Raw genomic sequence first — 17,023 nt, 5'->3', positions numbered from 1 at the left:
CTGGATTGGGAAGTGGGGCATTGAAAATACTTGTTGTAAGGGCCATTCAGAGGATGATAGTGGCAGAAACCAGATGGGAAAGCTTTAAAAGTAGGATTGAATGAAAAATGCTGGTGGAATGAAAGATAGCTACTTTAAGGAATTTATGATGCAGGACCCAAAGGCAATTAGAGAAATAAAGAATAAAGATATAACTGAAATAGCATGCCTGTGCATGCACACACATATATATGCCTCTTCATTATTTTTTTTGCAAGAAATTTCTGTATTAGAATAGATGTTTCCTATCATAATAGGATGTTTTTTGTTTGGAAAATTGTACTGAACTATTCACAGTAGTGCTGGATTGCAACTTTACAGCCCTTTACTTTAAACTGTGCTGGCAGTAACTCATAGAAGCTGAAGTTTATCAACATCTGGACAGCTATCTCTAACCTAATTCTTCGTAATTTTTCACACAATATTTAAGATAATATTTCCATTTATAATTCCAGTAATAAAACACTGATAACTTAAAATATTTATTCCTAATTATTTTGTCATTTTAGATTAAATGCACTCAAGCTTTCAAAAATTAATTGATTTTAACAACAAATGCTAAAAATTTCAGACTTTCAAACTATTGGGGTTGTACTACCTTTTTTCTTTAAAAGTCAAGGCAAACTTGAAACTCAGGTAACAAGAGAACAAGTTTTAAATCATTATTTCTATAATCCACATTTTACAACAACTTTGTTTGTTACCTTTTGTGAAAATATTATTGATACCTAATGTAACTTTTGAGCTACTATTATTGTTTCTGATAGCAGATAATTTTTCATGTGCTTCTTTCATGAGCCATACCTCTCTAAGTTCCTTTACAATTGTTTGAAAGTATGTTTTAGAGGAATTTTAATCATGGTATTTTTCTTCTACAGGTCAAAAGGCTAGAAGCAGAACAAGAAATCAATTATTTTCCAGTGTTTGGGCAAGGTGTATATTTATATCCACCAGCCTTATTAAAAGAACATTCTGTTGTGCAAAAGGATATGTTGCCATTGCCAAGAATTCTGGATTATCTTAAAATTAATCTAGAACAAATGTTTAGAGCCAAGTGCCTGAAACAGAGTAATTGATGTCTCATATAACATAGCTCAGGATGTGTGTATTAATGCTGCAAGTTCACCATAGTGTTAGCCAGACATTATTTTGTATTCACTGCATGAAAGGCTATTTGTATACACATTCCAGTTTGCAAAGAACTAACATTCATGTATTTGTATCCAAATTGTAGACATGTGAGAGTTGCATGCTCATTTGTATACACATTCACTGAGTGCTTGATTTACATTTGCTTATATGAACTGCTGAATTTATGGTAATTACAAATCTTCTTAATATAAACTACTGAAAAAAACAGATTTATAGTCTTTATTTGATTTAGTATTAAATTTATATTCTGCTTCTTGATGGCAAGTTAAAATAAAATAGAAAATACTTTATACTATAAAGTATAAGATGAACAAAATTAAAATCCTACTAGGTAACTTCTACCTTTTAGGATCAACTATCAACAGTAAAGGGACAAAAAGTAAAAAAAAAATATGCCAAAGACTAGCACTTGGTAGAGCAGCCATGAAAGTCTCAGAAAAGATTCAAATGCCTTTATGTATCTATGCCTACAAAGATAAGAATCATGCAAACCATGGTAATCTCTGTGGCACTCTATGGAAGTGAAAATTTTTTGGGGGGGAAAGCATGATAGGAAATGTATTGACACCTTTGAACTTTAGTGTTGAGAAGACTGCTGAAAATACCATGGACAGCTAAGAAAACAAACCAATGAATAATCAAACAAATCACAAAAGAATTCTCCCTTGTGTTCAAATGACTAATCTCAAATAATCCACTTGTTATACAAAGACCTAGTTCTCTGGATAAGGCTCTAATACTGAGAAAGGTGGAAGGAAAGAAAGGACGACGACCAATAGCAAGGTGGATGGATGAGTTAGAAGACCTGAAAGACCAAGTTAGGGATAGATTGTCATGGAGAAAATCTATTTACATGGATGATAGGAGTAAAAAATGACATAATGGTACTTAATAATCACTTGTGAAAAATAGAATAAAATATCTGTGTTTTTCCCATTGTTTTACTATTTTGTAATCATGATTCTGCTCTCACTCTTCAGTAACAATGCTTGTTCTATTTCTGCCACAAAGAGAAACTAGAAAGAAATATAAAATGAGACTTGCACACTGGGGCAGATTCTGACTCCCCTCTCTGTTTGGCAGATCATTCCTGAAGACAAGGCATTCTCAAATCTGCATGAACCCACAGAATTTTCCTGTCCCTTATGATAATCAAGTACTATAGGAATTACCTGGAAGACAGGTATCAGATTATCCATATGGTGGATTGATTAGTTTAAATTTTCCTTCTTCCCATCGGCTGACACTGGACGACCAGTTGGCGGCTGTGGCCAGGGGGGCGTTTTACCGGGTACGCCTGGTGCACCAGTTGCGGCCTTTTCTGGACCGGGATGCCTTGCGCACAGTCACCCATGCTCTTGTCACCTCCCGCCTGGACTACTGTAATGCTCTCTACATGGGGCTCCCCTTGAGGAGCACTCGGAGGCTCCAGTTGGNCTGGATTGGGAAGTGGGGCATTGAAAATACTTGTTGTAAGGGCCATTCAGAGGATGATAGTGGCAGAAACCAGATGGGAAAGCTTTAAAAGTAGGATTGAATGAAAAATGCTGGTGGAATGAAAGATAGCTACTTTAAGGAATTTATGATGCAGGACCCAAAGGCAATTAGAGAAATAAAGAATAAAGATATAACTGAATTAGCATGCCTGTGCATGCACACACATATATATGCCTCTTCATTATTTTTTTTGCAAGAAATTTCTGTATTAGAATAGATGTTTCCTATCATAATAGTATGTTGTATACAGATGTTTTTAGTAATTGATGCTGTTTTTGTTTGGAAAATTGTACTGAACTATTCACAGTAGTGCTGGATTGCAACTTTACAGCCCTTTACTTTAAACTGTGCTGGCAGTAACTCATAGAAGCTGAAGTTTATCAACATCTGGACAGCTATCTCTAACCTAATTCTTTGTAATTTTTCACACAATATTTAAGATAATATTTCCATTTATAATTCCAGTAATAAAACACTGATAACTTAAAATATTTATTCCTAATTATTTTGTCATTTTAGATTAAATGCACTCAAGCTTTCAAAAATTAATTGATTTTAACAACAAATGCTAAAAATTTCAGACTTTCAAACTATTGGGGTTGTACTACATTTTTTCTTTAAAAGTCAAGGCAAACTTGAAACTCAGGTAACAAGAGAACAAGTTTTAAATCATTATTTCTATAATCCACATTTCACAACAGCTTTGTTTGTTACCTTTTGTGAAAATATTATAGATACCTAATGTAACTTTTGAGCTACTATTATTGTTTCTGATAGCAGACAATTTTTCATGTGCTTCTTTCATGAGCCATACCTCTCTAAGTTCCTTTACAATTGTTTGAAAGTATGTTTTAGAGGAATTTTAATCATGGTATTTTTCTTCTACAGGTCAAAAGGCTAGAAGCAGAACAAGAAATCAATTATTTTCCAGTGTTTGGGCAAGGTGTATATTTATATCCACCAGCCTTATTAAAAGAACATTCTGTTGTGCAAAAGGATATGTTGCCGTTGCCAAGAATTCTGGATTATCTTAAAATTAATCTAGAACAAATGTTTAGAGCCAAGTGCCTGAAACAGAGTAATTGATGTCTCATATAACATAGCTCAGGATGTGTGTATTAATGCTGCAAGTTCACCATAGTGTTAGCCAGACATTATTTTGTATTCACTGCATGAAAGGCTATTTGTATACACATTCCAGTTTGCAAAGAACTAACATTCATGTATTTGTATCCAAATTGTAGACATGTGAGAGTTGCATGCTCATTTGTATACACATTCACTGAGTGCTTGATTTACATTTGCTTGTATGAACTGCTGAATTTATGGTACTTACAAATCTTCTTAATATAAACTACTGAAAAAACCAGATTTATAGTCTTTATTTGATTTAGTATTAAATTTATATCCTGCTTCTTGATGGCAAGTTAAAATAAAATAGAAAATACTTTAAATTATAAAGTATAAGATGAACAAAATTAAAATCCTACTAGGTAACTTCTACCTTTTAGGATCAACTGTCAACAGTAAAGGGACAAAAAGTAAAAAAAAATATGCCAAAGACTAGCACTTGGTAGAGCAGCCATGAAAGTCTCAGAAAAGATTCAAATGCCTTTATGTATCCATGCCTACAAAGATAAGAATCATGCAAACCATGGTAATCTCTGTGGCATTCTATGGAAGTGAATTTTTTTTGGGGGGAAAAGCATGATAAGAAATGTATTGACACCTTTGAATTTTAGTGTTGAGAAGACTGCTGAAAATACCATGGACAGCTAAGAAAACAAACCAATGAATAATCAAACAAATCACAACAGAATTCTCCCTTGTGTTCAAATGACTAATCTCAAATAATCCACTTGTTATACAAAGACCTAGTTCTCTGGATAAGGCTCTAATACTGAGAAAGGTGGAAGGAAAGAAAGGATGACGACCAATAGCAAGGTGGATGGATGAGTTAGAAGACCTGAAAGACCAAGTTAGGGATAAATTGTCATGGAGAAAATCTATTTACATGGATGATAGGAGTAAAAAAATGACATAATGGTACTTAATAATCACTTGTGAAAAATAGAATAAAATATCTGTGTTTTTCCCATTGTTTTACTACTTTGTAATCATGATTCTGCTCTCACTCTTCAGTAACAATGCTTGTTCTATCTCTGCCACAAAGAGAAACTAGAAAGAAATATAAAATGAAACTTGCACACTGGGGCAGATTCTGACTCCCCTCTCTGTTTGGCAGACCATTCCTGAAGACAAGGCATTCTCAAATCTGCATGAACCCACAGAATTTTCCTGTCCCTTATGATAATCAAGTATTATAGGAATTACCTGGAAGACAGGTATCAGATTATCCATATGGTGGATTGATTAGTTTAAATTTTCCTTCTTCCCACCTACTAGAAACCTGTATTTTCAAGGCTGCAGTAATGAGTAATGCTCAGATATGTTATAGAAATCAAAGGAATTGTTCTGTGAGGTTAAAATTCCTAATGAATTTAAGTAGCTATTTCAAATAGTACACTTTGTGTTTAAAGTTCATATTAAACTGCTTTAAACATTCTTTCTTTGTTAGTTTCTTTAATAAGTGTGCTAAATTGGGAATGTATATAAATTTGATCATTTTTGTATGCTCTTGGGTATGCATGCTTGCTTGATTTTTAAAGCGAGAAAAGGAAAGTCTTGGAAAAGGGGACTTGTATTTTGTGGAAGCCCAAACTCTAGATCCTCACATGTTTAAACTGTAAATGGCTGTAAATCAAACAAGTGGTAGTAGTGCTTCAACCCTGGAAGTAAAAATGCAGAACGTTGTAACCCATTCAACATCACTGAGATGATGCTGTCACACAAATTAGACATTTGTTTTTCTGAGGAACAAGAGTGCAGTGCTTTCAATATTACAATGAAATTGAGAGACGTTATTAGTGGTGTGTTCAAACATCTGTGAGGCACAAGTTGAGGTGGTAGGGAAGAACTCTTAAGATCTCAGTTCCTTCTATTGTTTAAAAAACAGCTGTGGGCCCTCTAGCACTTAAAAAGGGAGCTTATTCTCTTTATGTGCTCTGTTTATAGAATCAAATATTTCCATTCTGCTTTTGGGAAAATAAGTTTGTGCTTGTCTGTATGGATGAGGTGAAATTGGGAAAAGCCTCAACAGGAAAAGCCTAAAGCTCTTCTGATGTATAGTGCTCTAATCTGACTCAGGTTCACTCATAGCTGCATTTGTAGAAAAGAGAGAAATCCAGCCAAGGATCTCATACTATTTTTCATCTAGTTGCACCCTTTAAAATAATAAAAGACACGACAACTTGTTGAACAACGAATAAACTTACTCAATAATTATCCTTTCTCAGAAGGCTTTCTTCCAGCAAAAATATTATATGTAGTTGAAAGGAGGATTTAATCCAAAAATCATTGCCATATTTCTTTAGGAAACAATGATTTCATCTAGAGATAGTAAGGCTCTGAAAATAGACAGTTTGTCCCATGAAGTAAGCTAGCATACTTATGGCTCTAGATCAGCATAAATCTGCATTGGGCATCTCACCTAGAGGAGAGAGCATCCTTCAGTTCTCATTGGAACTACTTTTGCTAGTAAACTGCAGATGAAAGCCCTGGGTCAAAATCCTATAGTTTGAAAATCCAAGAAAATAGGAATGGCACTACTGCATTTAACCCTTTCCAGGTAACATGGAAGGATAAGCTTGAAGGATAAATCACCCCCAACCCCCCCACACACAATTCAAGAAGTGAGTGCATGCTGAAAATACCATCGTTTATAATGGTGTCAAACTGAGACTTGACCTACAACTCCACACAATGTTTAGGCTGAGACTTAAAATAGTATTATGGAAATTCTATGCTTATCTTAAATACAAAGTAAGTCTAAACTAATCAGAAAAATCAGTCTTTAAAATAGTGTTTGTCGGTAATTCAAGTGCAGTTAAGTTTGCCTGAAACACAAGACTTTAACTGCTAAGAAAACTGTCACTATTAGCTAAAACAAGGGCTCTACATTTACATCTGTGTTTCTGACCTTGCTAACAGAAAATGCCCTTCTGTAATGACACGGTTTACAGATATCAGTGGAAATATATGAGACATACTCTTTTATTAATCCATAGATTGAACTATAGAATTAAAGACTTTTAAAAAAACCCAATGATAGCCCATTGTTTTAGGTATACTTTCAGAAAAAAATCTGCAAAAAGATCTAGTATGTATCTTGATAATTTGTGAATATAACCACATGTGAAATTAAATCTTATTCAGACATTGAGTCTACTATCATGCTGCCATCTTATGGACAAAGAGCCAAAATGTAATAGAAATACAGTATCTCATCAATTTTTTTTCTTACATAGTTTATTCATAAAACTGATGTTGATTAATCAATTAGATAAACAGATCAATCAGACAAATTGCTGTATAACTTATATATCAGTTGACAAAACCTTGACAAAATGAAATCAGTTAAATCTGAAAGCAAAAGTTTTAAATAACATTGGTCAGAGTGACCAGGGTTAGCAGTTCACAGTAAATATTAACATAAAAATAAACATGTTTGCTGGCTTCAGTAACACCACATGGGTAAAGTCTGAATTTAATGTTGTATGATTATTACTTTTAGTGCAGCAATGCTTTTTCAATAGGAATGGGAGCAATTATTACTGGGCCTCACATTTGGGTATAATTCAGTATTTCAAATGATGGATCTTTCAAGGCAGCAAAATGAATCAGTTAAAATATAAGGCTAATGGTTATTTTAGTACTTCAGATTCCTACAAACACTTTGATTTATATAAAGCTTCTATGGACAAAAACAATGGAAAACAATAGATTAACATGAGATGTAGCAAGCGCTCTCGCTGTGTGTGTATATGCTCAAATAAACATTCTGTCCCTGTACCTCCCACAGGAAGGTCCTGAATATAGATTACAGCAACCGCAATACAAGAATTTCCACACCCACAACTGTCATAAACTCATGCAAAGAAATCAGGTCCATCACAATTAGCAGCACCCAAGCTGTTGAATAAAATAAGTGGGAAAGCCTGGCACCCTACAAGCAATTCCATCAACAGACACATTGACCTACAACCAGCTTGCAAACCCCTCAGAATCCAAATCAACTGCACAGCCAACCAGAGAGAACACCGACCCTTAACCAATCCACGCAAGCCCCCCCCTACAACCAGCACTTCACCTGCCAATGACCCTCACCTGATGTAACCTCCCCATCACAAGACCCATCACAAGACTCCCACTGATGACACCTGACCCATCACAAGGTCCATTACAAGACCCTCACTTGACACACCCACACCTGACCCATCACAAGACCTACTGACCACACAAAGCCCTTATAAACAGAAGAATGCTGACACTGACATCCCCTAAACTCTGCTGAAGATGTTACTTAGCCAACCCACAAGTTCAGAGAATGAACTTTCACTCTCATAAATGGGAAAATTAAGCCTACTTATCTAAATGTATATTTACTCAAGTTCCATTGACTCACTTCTAAGTGAACAGCCTGAATCAGTGAGTTTAGATGGCAATAAATTATATGTCCTACAACCTTTACAGGTAGAGTGAGAAAAAGGGTCTTTTCTGTTATGGCACCAAGGTTATGAAAGTACATCCTTGGGTAAGTCTATAATTATGCCACCTAAAAATATATTAGAAATGTATGTAGACTTCGGGTCATATTCAGTCTCACTTATCCATCACACTTCCCTAAAAACACAAATGACATCAAGAGAAATGACTTCAGGAAGTTAATCCCCTACTCTGATGTCAACCATTCTTCCAGAGGATTTTTTTTTTGCCTTTCCTATGCATGCTCTCTCCCAGGAGAATACTGTTTGGAGCAACTTCTTTGCCAGCTCCTTGCTCATCTACTCTGCTTATGTTTTGGTTCCAGAGGACACACTGGGAGATGGCATGAACTATCTGCTAATTCTTGAACGTTTGGTTCTTTGTAAACCTTTGCAAATGGGTGATGTCATGGAAAGAACAAATCAGCTTTGTGGTCAGAATTCAATGTAGTACACATTATTCAAATATGCAGACATGTGTCAAAATGAAAACTTAGAAAAACCTATATTGTACTGCAAATAATTCCTTAATGGCTAGAATTCCCTGGATCCTTGAAAATAAAAACTTGAATTATTGTTTGAGAATCTGAATTACTCCGTAAGATGAACTTAATTTAATTTAATATCAAATTTCTACAAACAAAAACAAAGTGGTTAAAGCACTAGGCTAGAAACCAGGAAACTGTGAGTTCTGTTCCACCTTAGGCTTGAAGGCTGGCTGGATGACTTTGGGCAGTCTTCTCTCTCAGCCCAACCCACCTCACAGGATTGTTGTTGTGGGGAAAATAAGAAGTATTAAGTATCTTCACCACCTTGAGTTATTTTTAAAATAAAAGCAGGATAAAAATGCTTCCTGTAACCCTAACCATAACTCCAATAAATGTGATTACTATAAACATTTTATCTTTAAAGACAATCTTATAAAGTTACTCTAAGGAGGGTGAAAAACATGTTAATCCTTCATCAATCTGTATGTCAAAAAGGATTTTTCTCTGCTTTCCTTAAAAGGGGCAAGAGCAACCATAGGGCAGTGATGGATTCAGCCGATTTGCACCACTTTGGCAGAACCGGTAGCTAATTTTTTGTTGCCCAGGCCCAGAATGGACTTCCGGAAGTGGCATCCACACAGAGAACCGGTTGTTCACATATTTGAATCCCAGCACTGCCATAGGGGTAGTATAGTTATTGAGGAAAGGAAGAGGTTGTCAGTTAAAGAGGAAGTCCAGGAAGTATGAGGCAAAATATTGTATTTACATTCAGGTCTCAACTTAGAAATCCTATTTTAGCATCAAAATTCTGGCTCTCATACAATTTTTTTTTCTTTTTATCTTGGGGCAGCCAATCTCTGCTCTGGCTATTGTAGAATTTGCCTTACAGAGGACAAAAGACATCAAACCATTACATCTCTCCTTCATTCTCAGAGTTTTCAGTTTGATGGAGATTCCACAATAGTCAGAAATATTCTGCGTAATTCTGTCTGTTCCTCAACCACTCTACCAGAGTATCAGTTTCAGATACAACATTCCTTTGCCTGGCCAAATCTGAATCCAGGAACTGTGGATTTTCTGCATCTAATGTATTAACCACTATATTTCAATATGGTTCTAGCAATATGTGAACAACCAGTTCTCTGTGTGGATGCTGCTTCCAGAAGTCCATTCTGGGCCTGGGCAACAAAAAATTAGCTACCGGTTATGCTGAAGTGGTGTGAACTGGCTGAATCCCACCACTGCACCTGCAGCATTTGTCTTGTCTCTTTGCAACAGCTATTTACAACATAAAACTTTCCTGTAAGGAAGGAAGCAAACCAGATGAACAATCACCACATCTGCCTTTATCTGCCACGGCTTTTTGAACTACAACTGATTTCCTCATACGTAACTTTGGAACCTGAAAGTTTGCTTGCCTTTTTTTTTTTGTTAGATGAATGCTTCAAACCAGTCATCTGTATTAGATACAGAGGAGGCTAGCTGTATTAAATGCAGAGGAAGCTATGTGCTGCATTTGCCTTTTTTCTGTTCTGAAAATGGAAGATTTAACAGAATTAGATCAAACTGCACATGTTTGTTAGAGCTCCATTTTAAGAAAAAGCAAATAAAAAAGAAAAATGATGAATTGCAAAATGACCCCTTTCTCTTTTAAGGAAGAACTATGTTTCTTCAACCCACTCATACCCATTTCTTAGATAGTGAATAATTTGATGACTGTGATAGATATATCTTTGATGAAATAATTACAAGCTTTTCATCTTCCTAGGAATAGAGTGGAATAATAAGTATACACTAATGTTTATTGCATTGCAAAAGCTGATAAATGGAATAAATTGCATTGTAACCTTGCTTTTGCTTTGCATGTTCAAACCATGCACTTTTTAAAATAATGTAAAAAATATAAAGCAAGGCAATGACTCACACTCTTTAAACAGAGTTGCAAATCCTCCTTGCCTCCATATACTCATCATATCTGATGCAACAACTTAGTCTTGGGAAATGTGGGAAATTCTATATGCATGTTGGTATGTACATGTATACATTGTTGTATATATATGTGTCTGTGAAAAAGTCCAAAAACTCTGGAGTCAATTGTTAAATCTTGTTGTTTATAGGTTTTTGCTCAATAACATTTATATACAAGTCTTATATTATTTCAGTGTAAGATCTTCCATACTAGCAATTTATAATACAAATAAGCCCTAGCTGTAGCAATCTAAAGCCTGTCTTTATTAATAATACATCACTACAACAATGGCTGGATTTGCTGTAAAACTATTAGAATGGAAATCCTCAGTATGCATTTTCATGCCTTCCAGACAATGGCCTTGCAAAGTTTTAAAGCAATGTAAGAATGGCTTCTGTAGCCTTGATATTTTAAAACTGTATATCTTCTTATTAGACCAACGGATTGTAGCTGAGAATTCTAATGATAGAATAGCTGAGGTTGAAGGTAAATGTGAAGCATAGAAATTAGCACTTAGCTTCAGGCTTCCAAAATTAATATCACACTGCTATGTGGGTAAAAATGAGCTTCAGAGTTTTTCATTTGTTGGAGGATATGGGAAATCAAATTGGAGAAACCAAGATTTTTGTATTTGTGATTTATCCTGCCAATAGCTATAATGAATACCACCTTTGGAGATTCTGAGCAACATTAGTCACGAATCTTTAGTTTTGTTCTTCTCCAGCCACATGGCAGGAATTCAGAAGGGTGGAGTCCCCTTCCCTCTGGAAGTATCTGATAAAATTTTACCCATTCCCTCCTCCAGATGCTTTTTCCTTTTCCACATGGGCCTAGACAGGATATGGGTGTGGGCTTTACACTCACGAATGACACAAAGAAAAGACTGAGGAGAATGTGAGAAGGAGAGAAGTTGACAACTTAAAACATTACAACACCTGGTTAAGCCAACTCCTTGCTCATTTACTCTACTCAAATGTAATAGCTGAAGTGCCTACAATATCAATGTGTTATTTTTTAAAATGGATTGCATATGATGTGAACATCTGAGTTTTGTCATCTTTCAAACTTCAAAAACCAGTTTTAAAAACCCCACACCACAGTTCATTATTGCTGAATATTCTATTTCAGTTCAGATCAAGTAATTTAACCTTAAAATGTAATTAGGATTTGAATTAAATCAGATATAATCCCTATTATAACCTATCCTTTTCCAAGTTTCCTACACCAATCTAGGTTGTATATATTGGAAATAAAATGAACATAAAAGTGCTAAAATTAAATTTAGCATTGCTATGGTATAATTTCTGGGGATTTCAGATTCAGATTATTCCCATTCTATTAGTCCTCTTGAAAACTTTTTGAAATATCTTTTTACTAATATTACTAATTCATGTTAAGTATCATTTATGAGGCCCACAATAATCTCATAAGAATATCATAACCCCCCTGTAAATAGTTATCTTCAATATTAATATATTTTCTAAATAATTTAATTTACAGTACTTGCTCTGAGTGCAATATTCTCATTCCAAAGAGCTGTCCCCAAATATAACAATTTTTTGCTATCAATTTGTATCATTGACCAATGGAAGCTAAATGAAGTTCAGTTCAATCTTCAAAAACTGGTATTTTTGTCTGTGATACTATCATACAACACTCTATGCTCACAGTTTTCTTTTTGTTTTGTTACCATTATTCCCATTTAAGAGGATTTGTTTGTTATATTAAAACATTCTTTTTGAATGCAATATTTGGCAAATGTATTAATTACTAGGTAATTGGGCTTATAGGCTTATAGGCACTTTCAGCTCCCTAGCAAAGATAAAACATAATACATTGGATGCATATGTTTGGTTTCCTCCTTTAGATTTTTACAATGCAAATAAAAAAAATTAGAAAGTTAACATATCATATGTGAAGTAACTATTAAAGAAATATACACACATCAATATGATATTTTAGCAATATGTTACATAAGGGCATCATAGTTTACAATAACAGCTTTGAGGTTCCCTAAATTAAAATGGTTTTACAGTATATGCTGTCTTGATGAAAAGGGAAGCTGTCTGTCTATATAGATCTGATTCTGAGCAATGTACTTTGCCAGTGTGAAGTGATAATCTTATAGTTTTATAATAGTAGTCTCCTAAATCTTTGTAGATACAAAGCAAAGTATCATTTGATGACGATGAAAAAGCAAAGAAGCAGGAGAAACAAATGACTTAAATAAATCCCAACACATAAGTTACCTCCTTTCTATGAAGAAACATTAAAAAATTATCCAGATTTTTCTGTTTGCTGTGGAAAACAAGAAAAAAGAAAATGTGCAATGATAAACATTTGTCTTGTTATATGAGCAAAACAAGCAAATAAATAAATAAAGTTGAAGTTGATTAAGTTAATTTTTGATTAAATATTTTTGATTAAATAATTGGGGAACACTTCCCCAGTGCAAAATGTAGAAGTGCACAATTCTCTTTTGCCCTTTAGATTTAACCCAGCAAATTGGCAATGTGACCATGGTCAAGACAATTGAGTCTGAAACCTGATAAGGGAAAGTTAAAATGAAACATTAAATGACTGTGACTGTTAAATGTTTATCTTTTCAGCCACATGTAAATTAGATTATGTTTCTTTTCTAAAGTTGCTTCAGCAGGTCAGGTCTCTTTAGCTCTTTAACTCTTCAACCTTTTAACTCTTCTTGATTATGATTCAAAAGAAAATACATTCCCACATTCCAGTTTCTATGTGTTATTTGTACACTTGTGCATTTAAATCATTCAGGTTTTTCAGTAAGAATAGACATCTCTTTAAAAAAGAAAAAGAAAGAATGGGTACAACCAAACCTTTCTGAGAAATTGTCCTCTGGATTTTTCATTTTGCTTAGAGATCTTTCTCTTCTGATTTTTCTTAAGAAATGAGGATCTTAAGCTTCTAATAAACTCCAAGGAATAGTGCCATGGCAATTTAAATAAAGCCTCCTAGTCAATTACTTATTTTGCTTTTTGCTACATTCATGGAATTTAATGAAGAGATTTGGCTTACTCCTAACTCTAATAAAATACTGAATTTACATGCTATTTAGAGAGAGGGGGAGAGGGAGGGAGGGAGGGAGGGAGAGAGATTAGTATTATAAAGATAGTGGGAAAGAATTCAAGAATCCACAAATGCACAATCATCTCCTTAAAATGACTGCCAAGTATAAACAAATTCCAAAACCCAAACTTCTCATGCATCTCCGAAATGGTAAACAGTCAACGCCATTTTTTGGAAGACTTTGCTCTCTTGGACCCAATTCAATGCTCAGTTACATGGCCAATGGCCTTGGATACATTTTCTTTCAAGATGCATCTCAATCTTTCAGAAGAACATGAATAAAAATTATGAGGCAGATTGAAATATATATCCACATAGTCATTTTGCTGCATATTGGCTACATATTGCAAAACCAATTCCGTGTTTTTCTAATTTCTGGTTAAGGGCCTGTCTATGGATTGAAACCTGCACTTGGACAACTGGGAAGTTGCTCTTCCAGTAACATGAGAACTTTCAAAACTGTTAATAAAGTACTTGAAGATACTGCTTAGAAATAAAAACACACACACAGAGAGACCATGATTACCGTGATTATCTGAGAATTAATTAGGAGGCAGTTTTCCTATGTGATAACTAAAAAAGGATTCAAGTTATTATTTGAATGTCATGTTCAGATATCCCAAAGGATTCAAGTTATAATTTGAATGTCACGTTCAGATATCACATCCTTCCCAGGCATGATCAGGTTTTTATAGTTGCAAATCAGGGCACAAAGGGCTCAAAATAATACAGTCTACTCATCCCGGGGTTATTTACAGGCCAGATATTGTCCTTACCACCCCCACTATGTTATGAATATTGACTAAGAGCTGATTATCTACATCCACTAAAACAGCAATGCATAGCTGTATTTTTTTTATAAAGAATTTTATTTACACAATGTCTGCTACTGCAGAAAGAACTTGTAAGTTCTTTATATGATAGATAACATTGTTCTACCAATATAGAATGCATTCTATTCTATGTAATAATAGGCATTTGTCTCCAGAAACATTGTGGATAGTTATTAGGGAATGTGGACAACGTGCAAGTTCCCAGCAGGTGTCTAATATATATTTCTTGGCATTTGGACAAGCAAACAGAATCAAACATGTCAACTGAAAGCAATTGGGGATCCTTTGGGGAGCACTTCAAAGTACAATAGATATAAAACATTCAGAAAAAGAACAGTATACCATCTGATAGGATGTACCATCTAATGATATGCTAAATAAAAAACTTAAGTTGGCTACTTTTCTTTTTGGACAGAACATTTCAGTTGGTCTATGGTCCAATCAGTTGTCGACCATTTTCACCTGTGGTTATCATCATGACAACATCTTCACTTACAGCTGAGCTTTATTAACTTTTGAAACAAACTGAAAAAAGATAATACAATGGCACATGACCAACTTCCCATTGCTCAGAAAGGAAGGACTTTTTGAATGGCAAAATATCCTCACACATGGTCTAATAAATTGTAAAATGCAGTATAACTGGTGATTATACTCATCTGATAAACTCTGCTTTATTCTTTGCTACTGTTAGTATTGTGGGTGGTTTTGATTGTATTAATGACTGTTTTTCACTAAAAATATTTATTTAAAGAGTCTGGATATTGCAGTACACAATATGTTGAAATAAAAAACCATTTTCTAGCTACATTGTGGGCACAAAGCCAGCTAGGTGACGTTGGTTCACTCACTCACTCACTCACTCACTCACTCACTCACTCACTCACTCACTCACTCACTCACTCACTATTAGCCCTAGGAAGGAGATAATAGCAAAACACTTCTGAAAAAATCTTGCCAATAAAACTTCAGGTGGTAATCAGGAGACAACACTGACTGGAAGGCAAGCATGCGCATGTGCACATGCGGGCACACACGCAAACACACAGACAAACATTTATACCAAATATATTTTATCCTGCTGCATTTTTTAAGTATTTTCAGAAAGGTAAAACATTTGCAATTAATAACTGTTTTTGAAACTAAACATTGGACAGTAGGGATTGGGGAGAAGGATACACTTTAAAGAGCAAGCTTAAATAAATACACTAATTAGCAAACCAAATGTACCCCTTTAAGATATTAAAACAATAAACTATATAGCATAGACATTTGAAATTACAAGCATAGAATTTATTCTTTTTAAAAAAACTTAACAGTATGTTTGCTTTTACTTATCTACTCTGGATTAAGAATGAATGATAAAAATACATGCTAGGATAACTAAGCATTCTCTATGATTTGTGGAAAAGCATACGGATACAAAGCAGTGAATAAAGCACCTGCATCTGTTATCTGTATGCATTTCATCACAAAGGGAGGCTACACATCTGTAACCCTTTCTGTCTATAAAGCACTAATTTGAAAGATTTTGATTCCATATGGCATTCTTTTACTACTTTTATCTGACTTTCGAACCTCAAAGGGACTGGCATTACATTAAATAGTACACACTTCTATTAATATTTCATAAGCTATGGCATACAGACTCATAATTCCATTCTTTCACTTTTATGCATCAGAGGTTCATAGGCTGTACCTTCTTTTCAAATACTCACCCAACAGGCACAAAATGTAGAAGGTTGCCCAGAGGAGTTTCCTTTCCTTCATGATCTTAAAACTCCACACTAGCATCATTCCCAGGACAGAAGCAGTGTCCAGGACTAACAACTGAATGATTCTCAGAGCTCCCCTCAGATTGAGTTTCTCTGCCGTGTTCTGGAGGCTTCAGTGTTTCTTCTTATTAACTAAAGCTTTTTGAGGTCAGTTCATTGTGGGATAGGATTCCCTCCTAAAAGATGTGTTTGTGGCTCAAGATTGTGAGGTGGAGTTTTCTGAAGTCTGATCTCATAGCTTTATATAGTTCAGAAGAGTCTGTCAACATCATTGTTAAACTTCCCCTCACCCTACAATAGCACATCAGTTAACACTTTCCTGGAAACTTCTTGCTTTTATTATGAACAGAACATAAGCTTTAAAATGTATATATAAGTATGGGAACAAATATTCTGGCTACTTTAACATGAACAGTGCTGGAAAATTTTAAAACCACATTTCTTCTATTAAAAATAGTTTTGATTAGTTGCAATATTTAAACAAAAAGAAATCAAGAACTAATTGGTGAAAGGCACTTTTAAAGTAAGATTTTCTCCATGTGAAGAAAAGCAAACAGAATGAAAGATTTAA

General features: G+C 34.7%; 1 protein-coding gene across 1 annotated transcript in view; it reads right to left on the bottom strand.

Annotated features, from left to right (window-relative positions):
- The window catches only part of CD34 (CD34 molecule), a 36,466-nt gene extending 19,774 nt beyond the window's left edge, over window positions 1–16,692 (bottom strand). Inside the window, exon 1 of the mRNA XM_015816981.1 lies at window positions 16,396–16,692. Within this exon, the coding sequence (XP_015672467.1) occupies window positions 16,396–16,474 (79 nt within the window). The 5' untranslated portion in view covers window positions 16,475–16,692. The remainder of the gene's footprint in view (window positions 1–16,395) is intronic.
- Between the last annotated feature and the right edge of the window lie 331 nt (window positions 16,693–17,023).

Source organism: Protobothrops mucrosquamatus, unplaced genomic scaffold (genome assembly GCF_001527695.2).
Source record: "Protobothrops mucrosquamatus isolate PMUCROS unplaced genomic scaffold, P.Mucros_1.0 scaffold546, whole genome shotgun sequence".
Classification (NCBI taxonomy): Eukaryota; Metazoa; Chordata; class Lepidosauria; order Squamata; family Viperidae; genus Protobothrops; species Protobothrops mucrosquamatus.
The sequence above is the reverse complement of the archived record's forward strand: the minus strand, read 5'-3'. Positions and strand labels throughout refer to the sequence as shown.